This window comes from Haliotis rubra, unplaced genomic scaffold (assembly GCF_003918875.1).
Source record: "Haliotis rubra isolate DU_JTF1 unplaced genomic scaffold, ASM391887v1 Scf1381, whole genome shotgun sequence".
Lineage (NCBI taxonomy): Eukaryota > Metazoa > Mollusca > Gastropoda > Lepetellida > Haliotidae > Haliotis > Haliotis rubra.
The window spans coordinates 118,193-140,009 of NW_025765316.1; the positions used below are offsets into that span (position 1 = coordinate 118,193).

At 40.5% G+C, this 21,817-nt stretch overlaps 2 protein-coding genes across 2 annotated transcripts; both read right to left on the reverse strand.

Moving 5' to 3' along the window:
• Nucleotides 1–1,058: 1,058 nt before the first annotated feature.
• On the reverse strand, nt 1,059–8,282 carry LOC124268463 (GTPase IMAP family member 9-like). The gene is made up of 4 exons (XM_046703440.1): nt 8,215–8,282; nt 3,782–3,830; nt 3,296–3,439; nt 1,059–2,558 (listed from the first exon to the last, which is right to left on the reverse strand). The coding sequence occupies exons 2-4, from the start codon at nt 3,789–3,791 to the stop codon at nt 1,384–1,386; spliced, it is 1,329 nt and encodes a 442-aa protein (XP_046559396.1). The 5' UTR covers nt 3,792–3,830; nt 8,215–8,282; the 3' UTR covers nt 1,059–1,383.
• Nucleotides 8,283–9,306: 1,024 nt separating this feature from the next.
• Nucleotides 9,307–20,893, reverse strand: LOC124268458 (GTPase IMAP family member 9-like). The gene is made up of 4 exons (XM_046703434.1): nt 20,868–20,893; nt 15,267–15,313; nt 12,403–12,558; nt 9,307–10,772 (listed from the first exon to the last, which is right to left on the reverse strand). Exons 2-4 carry the CDS (start codon nt 15,268–15,270, stop codon nt 9,622–9,624), a joined length of 1,311 nt encoding a protein of 436 aa, XP_046559390.1. The 5' UTR covers nt 15,271–15,313; nt 20,868–20,893; the 3' UTR covers nt 9,307–9,621.
• Between the last annotated feature and the right edge of the window lie 924 nt (nt 20,894–21,817).

The window sequence follows — 21,817 nt, forward strand, 5'->3', positions numbered from 1 at the left end:
TATTCCACAATATTGAGTTAAGTGGCTATACGTGAGTTCAAAGTTTTGAGTAAATTATGGAGAAAGATGTACTTTTGTCTCAACACGAAATTCTGGAGTAAAATCGGCTGTGTCAGTGAGAGGTGATAATGCGATTTGATACATGTGCTCAATCCTTAAACAAAAACTCATTGGCAACCCGGTATTAGTCAACCAGTCGGTAAAAAGCACCACAATTCGCGGAGTTGTCTCCCACAGACGAACCGGGATCCGATGAACATGGCTCCAGTCTCAGATTTACTTTGATTATTACACTTTCTTTGACAATGTAATACCTCTGTTAATGTATTTCACCAATATGGCAAATGTCTAAAACTGGAACTACATCTCTCCAGAACTGTTCCCTTCTCTGAGCTAGCACGTCATAAAACAACTGTAATACAGTCCAAAGTAGATACTCACCAACTATACTACTATCATTGAATGAATAATGATTTATGTTTGTTAACCAAACCTTGACATGTAAAGGTTATGTCCTAAGTGAATGAATATGGTTTTACCCCGTCTTTCAGCAGTTATTATTCCAGCAATATGGAACAGCGCGAGTGGAGACCAGCATTGTTCTCCAGACGATGTACCCATGTGGGGAATGGAACCCGAGTCATGAGTGTGACGAGGGAACGCAGTAACCACAGGCCACCCTACCACCCCGGGCAAGAGATGAAACATGGTCTGCTTGCATAATTATAAATATCTTGCGCAGACCAACCTAAGTATAACAATGTCATAATGAAGGGTTCCTAATCATTACATACAGCATAAATTCTTCTTACAGCTACAATTCGACATCTTACACACAGATGGTGTCTTGCAAGGTAACTCTAAAGGCACAAATGGTCCAAATACATCCTAAACAATCGTGACAAGTGTTTCACTAAACATCATATATCTTCCCATAACAATACTATAGGGATGCTGAGCGTACTATTCACCTGTGTTGTCCAGGATCTAATTCTCCGTAAGGCAAGGCAACACAAACCAAGCATACAAAACCAAACAAATATCCATACAAACGAACACATATGTGATAAGTTTGTTCTTTACAAGCCATAATTCATTGTTACATTGGTGTTCTAATCGTGACCCTATCGAGAATATTATATCACTGTGCTACTTTCCCTACTTTTACGATGTAAACCATCTTGTAAACTCTATTTACTCGTACCATTTAATTACATACATAGATATATTTGTATGGTGTTAAAGACAATTGCACCACACTTGGATACTACTGTCTCAATATATTCAAAATAGTGCATGATGGGTGCATCAACATGACCATGTACTTCAAATGTTTAGGTTCAAATCCATTTGCTTTCAAACAAGTTTGACTGATACAAGGTACTATTTTTTGAATAATCCTTTGATAAACTTCCCAGCAGCCGGTAAGAAAGCTGGAAGGGCACTCCCAATGATCGAAGGCAGCATCGATCCCACCATGCTCAGGAAACCAGGCTTCTCCTCATTGACTTCTTTTCGCGCCTCCTCTCGAAAGTCTGGCTTTTCGGCCTCCATTTTTTTCTCGGCTTCTCGCTCTTTTCTCTTTATTTCCAGCTCTAACTGTCTGTCTGATGTTTCCTTTCCTTTCTTCATTTCTTTCATTGCTATTTGCAGATCTTCCATTTCCTTTGTAAGAGCAGCCATCTCATTTTCGGTTTTCTTCTTTGCATCTTCGACTTTCTCTCGCTCCAGTGTTTTTATTCTCTCTTCCAGTTGCTTCCTCATATCCGCTTCTTCATCGTGCTTCATCTGAAGCTTCAGTTCGAACTCTCGCCTGATTATATTCTTTTCTTCCAGAATCTTCTGTTCATGTTCCAGTCTCAACTGTTCCTCTCTCATCTTCATGTTCTTCTCTGCCTCAACATACATGTCACTTGTGTAACACTTGCCTCCGTTGTCAAGGAATACCCGATGAACCAGGTTGATGAAGTCCTTGACATCCTGTTCCTTCTCCGCATCACAGCCTCTGTTGTTGAAGGCGATGCATCTGTTGTTACAAGATACGAGTAGATCTTGCAGTTCCTTTGGAACCTTCTGTAAATACTCCCGAAGTGATTTTTTGTCATGTTGTAGATCGTCCTTTCTTGTGAAGAGAACAATGAGATAGTTCAACATGTCATCTCCGAAGACCTGTCTGAAATGAGCAACCGTGTCCTGTTCCTCTGGGGTAAAGCGGTCAATCCTGACAACGAGGACGAAGGCATGAGGACCTGGAGCTGTCATGCCGACACATTTCACCACCTCTTTGGTGATTTCAGCATTTGTCATACCTGTGTCGAACAACCCAGGACTGTCGATTATTTGAATATCCCGATTAAATCTGGAAGCTCTCCCTCTCTGGCACTTTTTGGTAACAGATGAACCGCAAGCACTTGATTCAAATATTCTTTTTCCTAGAATATTATTAGCGGTAGCACTCTTCCCTGACCCTGTTCTTCCAAGAAACACAATTCTCATTTCATTGTCTGGGCAGAGATCGGCGGACCAACCGTAAGACCCCCCTGTAATGCAACATAAACCTGTGATCAATGCTAATCGAATAGGTATGGCGACGTCCATTCAAAACAATAACCCATGTCCCAACGTGATTGAGAATATTGACTGCCTTACATATTTATATGTGTTACAAATGTATTTCTGTCAAGATGAAGTTTTGAAGCATTTAGAAGTATGACGAACATGAATACATGACACGTAACAATAAACAAGATTGGAAGTTGTAATCATTAAAACGTGTCATGTACTCTGTCAAGATGTTGAAAAAATACAAAACATTTTATAAGAAAAACTCTCATTCTTGACTATCCTCAGAAATAGATTACATTTGTTATAAAGGATGAAACCATATGAATGGACCACTGAAAGATAATCGATTACACCAGGTGTTCGCGAAAATGTTAGCATATCCTTTTCTACTCAATGATTCATCTACGTATGTATGTATGTGCGTGCGTGCGTGTGTGTGTGCGTGTGTATGTATTATGTATGCATGTACGCAGTGAGTAAGTAAAAGCGTTATTTAAGTTTTACACCGCTTTGGGCAATATTCTAGCAATGTCAGTGGGAGACACCCAATATGGGCTTCACACATTGAATCCGAGTGGAAATCGAATCCGAGCATTCTGCGTAACGGGCTATCGCTTTAACCACTGGGCTACCCCACCCACCCATATTCAATAGAGATGCCCGTGTTCGTTATGAAACATTAATACACCAAATGCAACTAATTGAAATGCCGACTAATAATGATCATTACCTCTTTGTTGAGGAGGACCTATCGGTTCTGGATTAGCCACATCCGGCAGTCCAGGTCCCCGTCGTGGCTTAGGCGTGTCACATGCATCGCAGTAGTTCCGGTCGCTGCTGTTGATGAGTGTGCAGGTTCCGCAAGTCCATTCATCTGCATCGTGAAACAAACCAGGTCTGTATTTATTATGCTAATAATAGCAATTAATAGTAATAACAAAACTAATATAAGAATAAACACGAACATGTTCATGAGGATGTAATCAGTGTAATAATGTACATATACTAACATGTAAGACTGACATTTGGGTGGGTTGTTTTAAAATGAATTTTTCTAAATAGCAAAACTTCCTTTATCTTTACAGTATATTATAGATAGATGTTCATAATATCATTATAATCTTAATTCTTTTCCAAAATAATAAAGGTCACCGATATTTCTCATTTTGTTAAAAGTAAACATGCTAGAAATAAAAATAAGAAATATTTCGTTTACTCATATCCATGACGTATTCCAACAGGAACAAATGAACCAATTCTTCAATCTGCAAGTAAAACAGAATGAGTAAGTAAAAATCGTTATGCATCCGAACAGTTCCTTATTGTTGGTTGAACACTGTCTGAAACAATATCAAAGATAACAAAATCACCTAAAAAGCACGTGCGTTTAATTTAAATCAAATCATCGTAGCTCGATAAACGGGGTCTGTTGGGGTCTGCGGGGGTAGCCTAGTGTTTAAAGTGTTCGCTCGTTATGCTGAAGACCCGGATTCGATTCCCCACATGGGCAAAATGTATGAAGCCCATTTCTGGGTCCCCGCCCCCCTTTCTCGATATTGCTGAAATGTTGCTAAAAGACGGCTAAAACTATACTCACTCACTGACTCACACTTGATAAATGATAAGATGTAAGTGTGTTATATCACCCAACTCCAACTTGTGTTTACAACTTGCAGGGACAACAGACAACATCTGTAGGCAGTTCAAGGGAGGTAACACCGTAAGGTATATGTACATGCAATGTAGATACGGAGCACTTGTGTGGATCGGTAACCAGTCTGAATGACATGCGCATAAAACATATGATCGTCACACCGACGACCCACATGGGTACAATGTGTGAAACCCATTTCTGGTGTACCCCGCTGTGATATTGCTGGAATATTGATATAAGCGGCCTAAAAATAAACTCACTCACCCCGATTGTAATCCTGTCACTAGAACCCTGCCCAAACAGCTGTCACCACTACCTGTACTACTCCAACCTAAACATGTAAAGGACAGCGAAGTCAAACCTAACTGCAGCTAACTATAATTGTTGTCTCTGCAAAACATGTATTGCACATTTGTATGTACACGCATCATTAACCATCCGCCTACATGCATTTTCTATAGATACTGAGCGCATGTATGACCGCGTGGTAGAAAGTATGCAGTTTGGATTTATACGCGAGATAGTTTTGGTATTTTCGTTTATGAATCAGTCCCCAACATAATGACTTCACATGGGTGTTTTTCAGTTGCCTTCTTTCGATATTGATTTGTTATTTATATATCCAGATCATTTCTCGACATAGCCATGAACGATGTAACCATGGTGTATAACAGTGTCAACAAAACTGATCGACGTGACCTGCACTGACCCACGTGAGGTCACGGTGACATTTTCTGAGTCTTGTGTACTGTTTGTACGGGATGGCTAATGACGGCCAAGTAGCAGTATCGGTAGATTTTAGTGGGTACTGTTTTTGGGGGTGGTGGAAGTGATGTTGTTAGTGGGTACTGTTTTTTGGGGTGGTGGGTGCTGTTGTTGGTGGGGTGGGGTGGAAGTGATGTTGGTAGTGGGTACTGTTTTTGGGGGTGGTGGAAGTGATGTTGGTAGTGGGTACTGTTTTTAGGGAGACCAAGCGGTCTGTTGGTAGTTGGTAGTGGGTTCTTTTTTCATTGGTAGATGGAGTGATATTGGTAGTTGGTAATGCGTTTTATTTTTGGGGGTAGAGGAACTGATATTGGTGGTTCGTAGGGAGTACTGTTTTTTTTGATAGATGAAGTGAGATTAGTAGTTGGTAGTTGGTACTGGTTTTTATGGTAGATGAAATCATATTGGTAGTTGGTAGTGGGTACTGTTTATGTATGGGATAGAGGAAGTGATAATGGTAGATGGTAGTGGTGCTGTTTCTATATGGGGTAGAGGAATTGATATTGGTAGATGGTAGTGGGTACTGTATATATATGGGGTAGAGGACGTGACATTGGTAGTTGGTAGTGGGTAAAGTTTTTAGGGTGGAGAATATGGAATTTACGGCGTTAAACAACCAAGGAACTATAAATATTATCACTATTAGCATCACCAAGCCTCACCATGAATCACAAAAACCATTACTACAAATAACAGCGATGACACAAGCAGAATATTGATGAAGATCAAAATCAAAGAGTGTCTGAAAAGTCGACTCGATTTACAAATAGAATAGGGACCATTCTTCCTTCCGTGAGGGTAACTATTTTTCTCACATATTCAGTGCTCGAATACTGAACAAATTGAAAACAGCGTCATCACAAATTCTAAAGAAAATCACCATTAATTCCAATTACAAATCAGATGTACTCATTTTTATCTAAAGACAATCACCATTAATTCCAATGACAAATCAGATGTACTCATTTTCATCTAAAGACAATCACCATTAATTCCAATGACAAATCAGATGTACTCATTTTCTAATGGTTCTGACATAAAGGTTACCTACCTACATTGAACGAGATAGGGTGCCGATCAAGGAATGCGCCTATATCCGGGAGTCGATATATACACCTTTGGCTATTCTCCGGACGCGGATAAGTGAAACTAGCCTGGGTTTGTTTTCGAAAATGACCTCGCCTCGGATCACGAAGAGTCTGTCTGACGTTGTTCTATTTATAGCCTGGAAAAACCCACCCTGTCTGTTTACTGGCATTCGGCGCCCACATGTTGTGCTTGCGATGCAAACATACTGTCAAACATTATATTTTATTTTTCATATGATTGAATGTTTCTCTTTCCGCGCACAAATCGGGTTCAGCGGTCAACTTATGTCTTTGTGTTTTGTCAGGTACGAGAGATCTGTATATAATGTACCAACTGTCAACACCATGACTCAGAGATTGATTGTGTAACCACGTCATGAATCACTAACTGTCAGATATGTTAATATGCGTGTAAACATAGGGTTTGACGGGCGTTGTTGCGATAAGATATGATGGAATATTTGAGCCACTTAGGGTTACTGTATATGACCGTAGATAAAGCAATCTCATTTCATAAGCCGAGGTCCTAAACTGACCCTTAAAATCAGCATCCAAATGGTTTGTTCGGTACATAAGCCGAACTACCAACCTAGATTCATCTTCGCGTCGAGATAAGGTTCACGGTATACAATCAATATCGCCAGAACGGGAGACATAGTGGGACACGTTCGAATACATTTTACCCCTCACCCCATGCCACCCGAATATATTTGATTTCATTCAGCTAATCAAGAGGGAACAGTCTACAACTGAGGTGAAACTAGCACAGCAGAGAGGAAACAGAAGTGAACCATCAAGACGCCGGCAGTATGTGGCAGTTGACCAAGGTCTTCGTCGTGCAAAACACGAACATTTGAGCAATGAAGTCTCTGTAATTGACTATACAGATAGACTCTCACACCTTCTATGAGAGTATGCCTGATATGATGTGGTGATATGATATTTACATGTGAAAATCGGTGATAAGATGAATAAGGTGCAATAACTATAATACAAGTCAGTATATGATAAAATATATTTATGTATATTTTTGAATAATGAAATAGATATGCTTTATATATATGTGTGTGTGTGTGTGGTGATAAGTTGCAGAGGCTTGTGCAACTAACTATAATATCAGTCAAAATATATGATAAAATATATTTCTATATATTTGTGAATGTTATATATGTGTGAGGTATATATGCAAATAAGTACAGTAAAATAATAAATAATAAACATATATACGATGAAATATATTTGTGTTGTTTTTGGTTTTATTTTGTGGTAACACCCCTGTTAAGTTTGAAATGGATTGGTCCACATGCCTACTTCGTCTAACAAGCAAAGTCACTCAATCCTGACTATGCCTGGGTCGTCTAATTGGTACTGTTTACCTGTTTTAAACATTAGACGAAACAGGTTGATACAAATTGCCTAGGGTTTCACTCGTGTACTCGCGAATGGGCGAGTGAATGTTGTATGGTGCCACGTAGTCTTGGGCAAAGCGCACGTCACAAATCAATGCCAGTATTGTGTTTCACAATCTCCAAAAATGTAAGAATGTAATATGTGTATACTGTTCCCTTGTGCCACTAGCACGATTTATAGCGTTGATACTACACAATGTAAACAGAAATCTACCACAATAAAATGAAAGAAGAAAGATATATTGACGTAACTTACCTGTCCTGGCTTAAAACGACTTTATAGTTACCACGAACATGTTCCTTTCTTTGTGTGCCAGTTACAAGACGCCAGTGTAGCGACGACGTGAGTAGCTACAAAGGACACCTAGACACACTAGCTCTGATTTAGTTATTGTCATAACTAAAAATACACATATTCCTCAGGAACTGGCCCAATTCTCGACAAATGTCAGGTTTGATTCTGACGACATATAGACCCTTTTGTTCGAGGCGGAACACAAAGCGAAAGGGCGATTAGAAATTAATAGAAAGTGAATGAACTGGGCTAAACAGACTTAAGGCCATACTGGTCATGTGTAAGGGGAGTGGGGCGTGGGGCGTTTAGCAGACAGTCGTTAGACAGAGAGAACTAGAGTAGGCAGACAGAGACATGGAGAGACAAAACCATCTCCCCATCCCCCCAACCCCGCGACATACGCACATACATACATACAAATCAACTGAAATCAATTACCTCGCGCCTCACTATCAGCCGTCTGTTGCTATCCCTACAGCACAACGCAGCACGGCTAGCTTGGTGTGAAGCTCTACGCCAGTGGTATTAGATGTATTTGGGGCGGGTCTACTGGTCGCACGAATGTGGATTTCCTTCATTCATGACAGATCACTTAGTTCGTGTTTGGCGCTGCATATCCACAGTGGATTATCTTGGAACAGGTACCGTGTGGCGGGGGTCATTGATGCTGTGGAGTGCCTCTCATATGACCGTAAACTTGATCTTGTGACGATCAGAAAAAATCCATCGCTAATACATCGTATGTCCATGACCATCCTCTGAATGTAAGCCCGGTCTTCAAAGACTCATTGTAAACAAGAGAAGAGGACAGAAATGCCGATAGATACCATTGTCGCTGAGCGTGATATTGAGTCAGTCATGGCGTCACGCAGCACGGAAGCGTTCACAATTTCGTTTGCATTTACGAAATAATTGCCACAGTTTTATGCATGAATATTCTAAAAGTATTTAACCAAACACGTGCAGTTTTATAATGTATTTCGCTTGATTTCATAATGGGGAATTCGGTGATGTATTTGTTGCAGCTGAATGTGAAGTGTACGTGACATTATAGGCATCTCATGATCGTTGAAAAATAATTTTATAAATCCTATCCAATATTGCGGAATTCGTACTTGTTCGTGTTTGCATGTTTAGTATGACTGTGATACTGCTGAAACAAATATGTTTATATCATGATTATACATCCTTTCCTTATTCCTTAGTTGTCTCCCTTAATCGCACCAGGATCCGCTTACCGTCCGTTCAGTACCAGATTCGGTGTAACCGTGTTCAGCATGGTATCTGTTCTCCATGGGTTTTATTAAAAACGGTGCGCAATGTTGGCTCTTCTCCCTTCAACAATTAGAGACGCTGTGGGTCATCACACTAACAACATGTATCGAAAGGATGGGAAAAGTTTCCTTAGGATACAGAATTTTGCCTCACTGGTGATTAAAGTTTTGTTATTAATGATACTGTGAACTAGGTAAAAATGAAAATGGACTGACAATGGGGTTTGAAAGAGTAATATGTAAGTGACGAATTATAGTAAGTAAATGAAAGTTTATTAACACATTGACACTGAGCTTCTATCATAAAGTGAAGATTACTTCGGGTAACAAACTACTAAAAGAAGAAGTTATGTCTGCGTCAAAGCGTCTTACAAAAGCAGGTAAATAGTTTACTTAAGCATAACTTTATATGTAAACATTTCGAAGGGATAGAGCGTTACATTTATGATTGGAATTACATGAATACTGGAATGATATTTTCAAGCACAATTTTGTGAATGACATAACTTGCTATAAGAGCCCTCAACTGAGCAGTCTGGCATCTCTTCACATTTACTCCGCAACAGTTCGTTCACTTGAAGAGTTTCTTGAAAACCTTCCCAGCGGCTGGAATGATACGTGGGAGAAGATCTCCAATGAATCCTGGCAGTGCAGATCCAAGAAGGCCCATTATTCCAGGTTTCTCCTCATTGACTTCTTTTCTCACCACCTCTCGAAAATCTGGCTTCTCTGCCTCAAGTTTCTTAATGACTTCCCCCTCTCTCTTCTTACTCTCAAACTCCATCTGTCTCTCTGATGCCTCCTTTCCTATCTTCATTTCTTTTATGGCTAATTTCAGATCTTCCATTTCCTTTGAAAGTGCAGCCATCTCACTCTCCTCTTTCTTCTCTGCTTCTTCAACTTTCTCTCTCTCTAGTGTTTTTATTCTCTCCTCCAGTTGCTTCCTCATATCCGCGTCTTCATCGTGTTTCATCTGAAGCTTCAGCTCGAACTCTCGCCTGATTTCATTTCTCTCTTCCTGGATCTTCTGTTCATGTTCCTGTGTCAACTGTTCCTCCCTCATCTTCATGTTCTTCTCTGCCTCAACATACATTTCACTTGTGTAACATTTGCCTCCGTTGTCAAGGAACACCTGGTCAACCAGTGTGATGAAGTCTTTGACATCCTGTTCCTTCTCCGCATCACAGCCTCTGTTGTTGAAGGCGATGCATCTTTTGCGGCACGACTTGACTAGGGCTTGCAGTTTTTCGGGTACTTTCTTTAAGTAATCATGTAGGGATTTATTGTCATGATTTAGATCATCTTTCCTGGTGAAGAGAACAATGAGATAGTTCAACATGTCATCTCCGAAGACCTGTCTGAAATGAGCAACCGTGTCCTGTTCCTCTTGGGTAAAGCGGTCAATCCTGACAACGAGGACAAAGGCATGAGGACCAGGAGCTGTCATGCCGACACATTTCACCACCTCCTTAGTGATTTCAGCATTTGTCATACCTGTATCGAACAACCCAGGACTGTCGATAATGTGAATATCCCGATTAAATCTGGAAGCTCTCCCTCTCTGGCACCTTTTGGTAACAGATGATCCACTGGCACTTGATTCAAAGGCTGCATTACCCAGGATGCTGCTTCCGGTTGTACTTTTTCCTGACCCAGTTCTTCCAATGAAAACTAGCCTTCTTTCAATGATGGGACAGTCAGCTGACCACTCACACCCACCTCCTGCAATGTACATCATAATGCTATGTAATGTCTTGGACAAGTATAAAATAATAATATATGAAACTGTATATTAACGCATCTCTTTGTGCTTCCGGTTGTTTGTTGTCATTTGATGTTTAACGCCGCACTCAGCAATATTCCAGCTATATTGCGGCTATGAGTAAATAATCCAGCTGGAGCCAGATATTCCCGTGAACAACAGCATGAACATCGATCTTCGCAAATGGGATACGATGCCATGTTTTTAACAAGTCAGTGAGCCTGACCATCCGATCCCATTAGTCGCCTCTTAGGTCAAGCATGTTGAAGACCCATTTTTACCCGGATCTTCATTTCTGTAGATAATATCCTTTAATTAGGTTATGACTGGACTATAATTGATAGGGTAGGCAGGTTCAGTTATATGTTTTCCTGCTTGTCTTCGTACCCAACAGCGTGGAACGTTGGTGATGATATCGGTTGGCCTTGTTCTGGTTCTGTTACTTACAAGCCACTAGAGGGCGCGACGTAAAACCCAATACATGTAGTAAGTGGTTACTGTCAGTAATAAGTCTATATTCACATAAACAAAGAACACAACAATTTCTGAAAATACAGACTATCACGTATTCCATGTACGTACGCCATGTGTTATGGTCACTTGAAACGAAGGAATTAACTCAGGAAGGAACATTCTTGAATTCTACTGTCTAGAATCATTATATTGTCAGAGGAATATAATTGGCACTTTGTGAAATAGTTATGTATTGTGGTCGGCACAGGCAGTGGGCAACAGTATCGGGTATAGTGGAATATTACACGGAACAATTACACGAAGAGTTTGGCAGTTTGATTCATGCAACACAATTACGGGCCCTAATATAATATGTAGAGAATACTACACGAGGTCTCATTACATACGAATTATACGAAACAAGTGTCCTCCAGAAACCATAGCAAGGTCACGAGTTTCGTTTAATTCGTATGTAATGAGACCGAGTGTGGTATTTTATTTATTACCCACGTCTTACATGCAATCAATTTTCAAAATAGTGTATTTTTGTTATTGTTATGGTTTCACACCGAAACCGGTTTCATAAAGAGGTTGCGGAAGAATTTTGTTCTGTAGTCACTTTTGCATGACGTGGCACTGTATTTTTGTCACTAAGCCATTCTCGTCTGTCCCCTTGGTAACCGACGTCACGATGCATGTCAGTTGTCATCGCCTAAACTACTCCGTAGCACCATTTACTTGGTTTGCGGTTGCTTCACTCGGCTAACATCACAGGTGGAACCATTGCGTTTATGTGTTTCGACGGATATATTGTCTCAGTTCGACTCACAATTAAACAGTGATACGGCAACTTTCGCAATGTTTACATACCCACAATGCATATAATTTGTAGAATGAATCCATTCACGTGTTTGTTATGAATGGACAAGTAGTTCCGTCACAACGTGACCTAACTGAGAGGTCATCGGTTATCCAATCAAATCGTTAGAATCTCAGGTCAAGTCGTTACGACACAGGTCAACGCGATACGACACTCTTGTGACGTACGCGGTTAGTATGCAACTACCCATACGTTGACCACGTGGGTAATACATAACCTTACGTTTTGTAGCAGCTTTGATCCGAAATGATCGTTACCTCTTTGCTGGTCTGTTTGGCGGGGACCTATCGGTTCTGGATTGTCCACATTAGGTAGTCCAGGTAGTTGTCGTGGTTTAGACGTGTCACATGCATTGCAGTAGTCCAGGACGCCACTGTTGACGAATGTGCAGGTTCCACACGTCCATTCCTCATCTTCAAATAGACACGAGGGGTTTCGTCAGTTCGCAAACTAACACATTAAGTGTTAAATATAGGATATATATTATACACATGAGCATAAACTGAGCACCACTATAACCGAAAGGCATTTTTTGTCGAACCAGTATCATACCATGCATACTGGAATGTATATTAAAACACGTGTTCAATACAATCTCTCTGAAGCTATGAATTGCATGTTCACGTGCTGCGATGGTGCCAAGAAGACTGGGGCATAAATGTCATAACGTCAGTATGTGCTTAAGAATTTCTTAACAATGAACTTTTCTTGACATGGCAATCCACACACGTTCAGAAGACAGACGATGACAATTTGTTTGCATGTATGACACAGAGATGTCCTGTCGAAGCCTCGGTGCTACCATAAACCACACAGTTATTAGTGGACCTGTAAAGGAACACGTGATCACTGGTGAAGTAAAGGATCGACTAAGACCTGGACGACCGAGGGGGGCGGTGACCGTGATGACTGAATCCTAGTTAAAATGTCAAGATGCAGTCCCTTGACCCATACCGCCAAAGGAGAGTGTGAATCCCAATCGTTAACGGTATCATCAAGACGGACGGACGCTAGTGATAGTCTCTTCCTCACTAACAGACAAAGATAGGAATATCTGGTGTCGTGCAGACTCCGAGAAACTGCAGCATGAGGACAAGGCGTAGTGTTCATTAGTCTGATGAACCTCGCTATTGACTACACGTTACCGACGGCCGTTGTTGCATATGGAGACGTCGTTACGAGGCATATCACCAGGAGATTATCCATGCATCTGAACCTTTTGGTAGGGGCTCAGTCATGGTGCGGGGTTGCGATTCGTATGACTGCATGTTGGATAACGTTACAGTATCTGGGACACTCAATGATCAACGTCATAAACAGGAAGTACTGGATACCGCCGTCGTGCCACATTTTGATAACAGTCCCCTTGCCAGTCGTCCGGTATTCATGGATGACATCACAAGACCCTACAGTTCACAGTTCATCGCCCCTTTGGAGAATTACGCCATGGAAACATTACCATGGCCAGCAAGGAACCCAAAGATGAACGCGAACGTGACCGTACCAAAAACTTTCGATCATAGAGATCCTACTGTTTACAGTTTCCTGGAACTGAAACAGACACTTCAGGGGGAATACCAGAGGATTCCGATGCTGAGAATTCGACGTTTGATAGCCATTATGAGGAGGAGACTGTGCGAGGTGTTGATACACCAGGTACACTCTGCGACTGTTGTGGTTCATACAGTCACAGCATTATCACTTCTTGAGCACAACATTATCATTTCTTGAGAACTGTTTGGCAATCTGTCATGGTAACCATTGTTCCCTACATTGTTGACACATTGTTTTTGTGTATTCCTCTCAGATTCCTTGTAGATTTATACCAAATTTAATTTTCATTTTTGTTTTTGGTTCAATAAGAGAGGAACAGGTACGATTTTAATTGTGCTGAAAATTTCAAACCATATCCAGCATGCAGTGTTTCTGTAACTGTCAAATAAAATAGTGGGTGATGCTTGATAAATGATCATGTGTATATAATAAAGTACTCTGTGCATCGTTATATAATTTCATGTTTATACAAAAAACGAAACAAAACAAATTAAAGCAAATTTGAAAATCACAAAACTATTAAGCAAGTGGCCCATTTTAAAAGAGTTAAGGTTGTTATATACGCAAAATAAAGACCTTCTGAAATTTCGCTATGGACACGAAGTCGATCCGCGGTAAACTTTGATGTTGAAGGCGTTGCTAGAGTCACGCTAATCCGCTAGTAGGTGTTGTTTCAAGATTTTCCATTACCGGAGCATTGTGTAAGGCGTGAACATAGTTCACTCAACATGTCATCAATGTTATCATACATATGAGAGTGAATTCACAATGATGAACATATTTAAGGAAGGAACACGCGGTAGTTTGCTTTCAATTTCGATATGGCAAATACACAATTACATCCAGTGGTGGAAGATACCTGTGTGTTGGTGGATTTATAAGTGAAGCGAAATTGGATATCCTGGAAGTGCACAGAAAAGAAGTGTAATTTCACTGCGTCAACTGTCAATGACATTGTGACGATGGTGACAGGTGACCATGCTCATTCCCGTGTCCAAGTAGACATAAAGGTAAGCATCTTGTCAATGCCTGATATCAATCTGTTACTAAGGAAAATATAGAAGTAAAATAGATATATCAAATCTGAATAATGTACGTGACCATGTTTTTCATATCGTTTAATAGATTTTGTTAACAATTCTAACAATTTATATATAGCAGTAGAGTGGTGTAACGTGGTCTGTGTAAAAGAATGTGTAAAAAGAAATAATAAATCTACTTTTACTATCTTTCAGATAAACCAGTTTGCAAATGGTGCATCTCACCTACTTCCTGTTGGATGATTTTGTATACGAAATAAAATGGACGAATTATAGTACTTTTCTCCTGTTGTCTGTGTTCTCAACCGCATAATCTGGATTATCGCCTTGTGAAAACACTGGATTATTTCTTTGTCTTTTCTAATCCCCTGTTAATTGGTATAAGGTCAAATGGACAGGACGTCGACCTTAACTGAACCGTGACATTTCACCCAAGGGTCGACGTCCTGTGCAGACACCCCACTCACACATGCCGGTTGCGGTCTTATATTCCGGTTTACCATCTGAACTAAATAAGTAGCACTTACCCATGGTGGAAGTATCACAGGATGTCTTGGGCCGGCAGTTCACCAATCTGATAACAGAAGAGTGAGTGAGTGGGTTTAGATTTAGGCCGCCTTTAGCAATATTCCAGCAATATAAGCGCGGGGGTCACCAGAAATGGGATTCACACATTGTACCCATGTGGGGAATCGAACCCGTTGTTTTCGGCGTGACGAACCAACGATTTAACCACTTGGCTACCCCGCTGTCAGAAGAACATTTTACACATGCTGTTGAGTGCTGCACGTAGCTATAGTCTAGTTATGTATATGAAGACTGTAAATTATGAAATCTAAACTCATATTATTTATACATAATACTAACGAGGCCAAACGCCAATGGTACATCTGTGTGTGTACCATCCATTACATTGTTACATTTCTTACATTCAGTACATGGAATATGTAGTATCTATAGTATTGCTACAATCCCATCACACCAGTGTACGATATTTATTACATCTATATGCTGTGTGACCCCTTCGTGTATTTTTTCTAATGTCTTTATGTATTGGAAAAACGAGTAGAATATATAAAGTCATTAGGCTGCTACATATCTGCTCGTTTCAATGGCAAGCTCATGTTACAACGAATTCGTTAGAGGACTGTTTGAAACCTTTGGAAATGTACATCTAAGAGAAAGTGTTCTACGGAACAAAACCAATTTAACCGATAAATCTGGACCAGAAAACCCAGTGATCGATATTATGAGCACCACCGGGTACAAACCACCGGGTCTTACCACACGACATGGGGCAGGTGCTTTATCCACTAGGCCACGAATATAGTAGACTGATAACAGGTGACTACTGGAACAGTTGGGCGAGATCGGTGAATTCGTCCATAGCGTCTTTAACACGTCATCGTATCATTGCTTTTCATGATGTCAATCACTGGATCGTCCAGACGACATATAGCTGGAATATTGCTAAGTGACAGACAAGATCTTAATGTGTTGAGGAAGACCATAGGAACGTGGGTCGATGCTCATAAATACACAAAAAGATATGAAAACTACTACTATTACTACTACTACAACTACTACTACTACTACTATTGCTACTACTACTTCTATTACTACTACTACTACTACTATTACTACTTCTACTACTACTACTACTACTACTACTTCGACTACTACTCCTACTACTACTACTACTACGACAGCTGCTACGTCTACTCATGTGCTAATGCAAATCAACCCAGGCAACGAAATGGAGGAAGTCAAATATTTACATACCTTTGTGGACCAAACTGATTATAACGAGATTACACAGCTCGGTCGGGTACAGAATAAATGAGTACATCTCCGCCTTTCGTGCAATAAAATATGGTTCAAAGTGGAAATTACGTCTGTAATCAATATCAATTTCCTTGTTCAATGACCTGAAATGACAGACAAAAACCATCACCATCCCTGGGGTCACGGGATCACGGAATCACGTGGTTACTGGGGTTACGGGGGCACAGGGGTTACGGGGCACTGTGGTTATGGGGTACCGTGGTTAAGGGGCACTGTGGTTACGGGGTACTGTGGTTACGGGGTACTGTGGTATTGGGGTACTGTGGTTACGTGGCACTGTGGTTACTGGGCACAGTGGTTACGGGGTACAGTGGTTATGGGGCACTGTGGTTATGGGGTACTGTGGTTACGTGGCACAGGGATTACGAGGTACTGTGGTTAAGGGGTACTGTGGTTACTGGGCACTGTGGTTACGAGGTACTGTGGTTATGGGGTACTGTGGTTACGGGGCACTGTGGTTACTGGGTACTGTGGTTACGAGGCACTGTGGATACGTGGCACAGGGGTTACGGGGTACTGTGGTTACGGGGCACAGGGGTTAGGGGCACTGTGGTTATTGGTTACTGTGGACACGGGGTACAGTGGTTATGGGGTACTGTGGTTATGGGGTACTGTGGTTATGTGGCACTGTGGTTACGGGGCACAGTGGTTACGGGGCACAGTGGTTATGGGGCACTGTGGTTACGGGGCACTGCGGTTATGGGGCACTGTGGTTATGGGGTACTGTGGTTAAGTGGTACATGTACTGTGGTTATGTGGCACTGTGGTTACGGGGTACAGTGGTTACGGGGCACTGTGGTTACTGGGTACTGTGGTTACGAGGCACTGTGGATACGCACTGTGGATACGTGGCACAGGGGTTACGGGGTACTGTGGTTACGGGGCACAGGGGTTACGGGGCACTGTGGTTATTGGTTACTGTGGACACGGGGTACAGTGGTTATGGGGTACTGTGGTTACGGGGTACTGTGGTTACGGGGTACTGTGGTTACGGGGCACTGTGGTTATGGGGCACTGTGATTACAAGGGCCCCACTTGTAGAAGGTACCGAACATCGCCTAGTCTGTCTCGCAGTCCCCGAACCACATTATTTGCTTCCCACAAAGCCCTTGCTGTAATGCTGTAGCACTAAATAAAGCAAAAGTCGATTTCATGTAAGTTCTAAATCTCTCATCTTACATGGGTTCAGTATGAATGTTTTTCCATAAAAAACATATGTAATTATTTGCTTTAGTCTACGGTTTGCTGAGTTTTCTGCATCACAGCGCTAAGATGGGATTCGCTTTGAGGATATTTCCTTATGTAGTAAACCCGGAGTGGAGAACATCAGACGTTGATTATAGAATATTCGCTGAACCACGTTCTAGAAACGGTTTAGCGGCTGTCACAGCTGTTAAGACCGCCAGGCAATACTTGTAACTGAGCTTGGATGCTTGTTACTATTTTCACCAAATACAGATGCATCTGTATCGTGGATGTGAGCATCTGCTACAACCATCAATGTCATTTGAAATTTACCGAAAAACAATATGTGAAATACTGTACTTTCTCATTGATAACGTCTTGTGAAATTTGGGGGGTAAACATTTCGCCAAGAAGTAGGCATCCCCATGGGCACCAATTGTCCTCCCCTCCTTGCGGATCTGTTTCTTTATGCATATGAATCAAAATTTCTGCTTGGGTTGGCAAACTCAAAACAAGCTAATTTGGCCAAGAAGTTTAACTTACGCTTCCGGTACATCGATGATCTAATATCGTCCAATAACCATCAAATAACCAATTCTCTTCATCTGATTTACCCCAAGTGTATGACAAGGGGGGTGATTTAAACTTTCCAATAGCCAACTTCCCTTTCATGTCAAGCAATATTCCACTAGCTTCAGTCTTTGGTGTTTAGACTTCATAACTTGTGAGGTACAACGAGCATGCTCTTTTTACGAAGATTTCAGAAGAGCGTCATGCTACTCTTGCTCAGAAGGTTTTTAATGAAGGTTACAACATCCGAACCCTTCAGTAAAGCTTTCGAAACGTTTAATTGTAGACATGTGGAGGAACTTCCAAATTTGATGCATCAGTGACACAAATGATGTCCGATGCAATTATCTATTTTGACTGTAACATACGTTCCCGAATTTCTTTCAATTAACTATACTTTGTCTATGTTTATGACGGGTGTCACCGGTGAGGCGGGATACGCTCACCTATTCGCGAACACCTGGTATCATCACTATTTCATAGTGATTCATAAACACATGCTCTGTCATCGTATCACTGGATTGTCTGGTCCAGACTTGATTGTTTACAGACATTATCCTACAGCTGTAATACTGTTAAAACAAATAAATTACATACTCAAAATATAGTCACAATTGTACAATCGACTCTGCTTTCAGCATATACTTCTTATGAATATGGAAAGGGTTTTAATCGCCTCTATTTCCACTCTACTAACACCAAGTTTTAGTTTACATTTCCTTATTCAAGATTTATTACTGCATACAATGTTCTTCCGCTTTCGCGTTGGTTATTTGTCCCATCTCCTTCCTCCACTGACAACGAAATTAATATGTTTTTAATTAGCTAATGTCCGTGACAATATAAACACGTTACAAATACAATCGTGTGTAATTGTTGCTTGCGGAAGTTGTATGCGATGGGGCTTTCCACCTTTACATGTGAGGATGGATGGACAATGAGAACAACGTGTATTCGGGTCATCTTCACATTCTTTTGAACTTATCACGGTTTTTGAAAGAGGATTATTTTTTAATTTTTTATGGATATAGTCGGGGATTAATTTTCTTGGGAACATGTACACAAGCTAAAAGTGCATTGTTCTGGGTAGATACATTTGCAATGTATAGATTATTTTACATCTGTAGCAATAATATTTTCTCTAATTTGTTTCGTTAACGTCCGAAAAATATATTCATTAGGACATTAGATACAATATGTAAACACACTGATGCACAGAGCATCGTCTCAGATATCTGAGTTTTGGGTGAGTGAGTAAGTTAAAATTTATAGATTCTTTGGCAATGTTTCAGCCTTATCGTGACTAAATCAAGTTATAGTTTGATACAAATTAAAGGTACATTATAAAAACCTGTCAACGATGGACAGTAAAACAAATAGATTATCACAGACAAAATTTAAAACAAGTAATTAAATCAAAGACATTGTAACTATACATGACAACATGACACTACAATATACAAACAGGCTATAGATTGCCAACAACTTAAGGTAGATCACCATACCAGGGACTAACTGAGTATTGCTTTGTACCACAGTTCAGTCACATTCTAGCAACATCAGGGTTAGTTCAACCACTCTACACATGTAGGGAATAGAACCCAAACAATTTATATACTGGGCCGCCCTACCACCATACTAACGACACAGAAAACTTTTCGCAAAAAATAAATAACAAAGCACAAAAATGAATAACGAAACACAAATAAAACAATATAAAGAGTTGGTAAGTCATGTAAGTAATGAATAAATCTTGAGTGAGTGAGTGAGCTTTTAGCGCTTTTAGCACTATTGCAGCAATATCACGGCGGGGGACACCAGAAATGGGTTTCACATACATATTGTACCCATATGGGGACTCAAGCCGGGTCTTCAGCGTGACGGGCGGACGCTTTAACCACTAGGCTACCCCACCGCGACAAAGAATAAAAAGAAATCCATCTTAAAGTTATTCTGATAAAAAGGCACCTGTGATAAAATGAAGATTTATTTGAGTGAATTGCTCTCACAGGTTGTTTTTTAGCCACTGGAAGAAATAAATCAAGTGAAACAACAAAGAGCATCTTTTAAAACCTCACGCAATAATATATACTTCCCATCAAACGTTTAGACTCACTATTGTAAATATAGCCACTACTTCAGGCAACTGTTCTAAACTAAATTTTGCAAAATATTCCACACTGTTTAAAGGTACTGTTTATACATGAACTGATGCATTGTAAAACAAATTCGTAACGTTGAAAAGATCATTGTCATGAGTTCAATAAATGATAAAAATCAGTGAATATTGGCGAATTCTTAACAAAACTTTACACCAAAACGCAGCTGTTCACATGCACGATATTTGCACTTGCTTTTCAGGAATTTGTTGCATGATCCTCGTACAATTCATCTGCATAAGGTTTGCAGTTGGTTCCCATAAGTTAGTGGAGAAATTCATCTTCGATGTAACCATATATATATATAACATATAGTGAGTGTATGAAGTCAGTCTATACTTTTGAAGGGAAGAATATATACCAACTTACCCAGGGCCAGTGGTTTGAGGAAATGAAGCTTTTACTAAACTTCCTGTAGCATGACGTGGCAAGTGCTCAGCTTGGAATAGAGAAATCGTGAGTACATAACAAGCAGGGCGATATACCCTGGCACCCACGGTTGTTACATCGATATTGGTGAAGTTGATAATTGAAGTTAAATTATCGCACGTGACACAGCGACTGTTTGTGTAGGTGGTTGGGTTAATGCTGCATTATCCACATGTGACTTAATGTTATGTTATCCATCTGAGACTTAATATTGTGTTATCCTTTGTGACATAATGCTGCGTTAACCACATGCGATTTAATGCTGCGTTATCAATGTGAGACTTCATGTTGTGTTATCCATGTGCGACGTAATGCTATGTTATCCATGTGCGACGCAATGCTATGTTATCCATGTGAGACTTAATGCTGTGTTATCCATGTGCGACGTAATGCTATGTTATCCATGTGCGACGTAATGCTATGTTATCCATGTGCGACGTAATGCTATGTTATCCATGTGCGACGTAATGCTATGTTATCCATGTGCGACGTAATGCTGTGTTATCCATGTGCGACGTAATGCTGTTATCCACGTGAGACTTCATGTTCTGTTATCCATGCGCGACGTTATGCTATGTTATCCATCTGTGACTTATTGGTGTGTTATCCATATGAGACTTAATGCTGTGTTATCCATGTGAGACATAATGATGTGTTATCCTTGTATGGCTTAATGATGTGTTATATATGTGAGACTTTATGCTGTGTTATCTATTTGAGACTTAATGCTGTGTTATCGATGTGAGACTTAATGCTGTGCTATCCATGTGAGACTTAATGCTGTGTTATCCTTGTATGGCTTACTGACGTGTTAGCCATGTGAAACTAAATGCTGTGTTATCCATGTGCGACTTAATCATGTGTTATTCATGTTAGACTTATTGGTGTGT

Excerpts from the sequence above, each read along its gene's own strand:
- LOC124268458 (XM_046703434.1), bottom strand. Across the intron at positions 10,773-12,402 it reads CCAAACAGACCAGCAAAGAG|GAGGTGGGTGTGAGTGGTCA; the intron begins GTAACGATCATT and ends TGTACATTGCAG.
- LOC124268463 (XM_046703440.1), bottom strand. Across the intron at positions 2,559-3,295 it reads AGGTCCTCCTCAACAAAGAG|GTTTATGTTGCATTACAGGG; the intron begins GTAATGATCATT and ends CATTGATCACAG.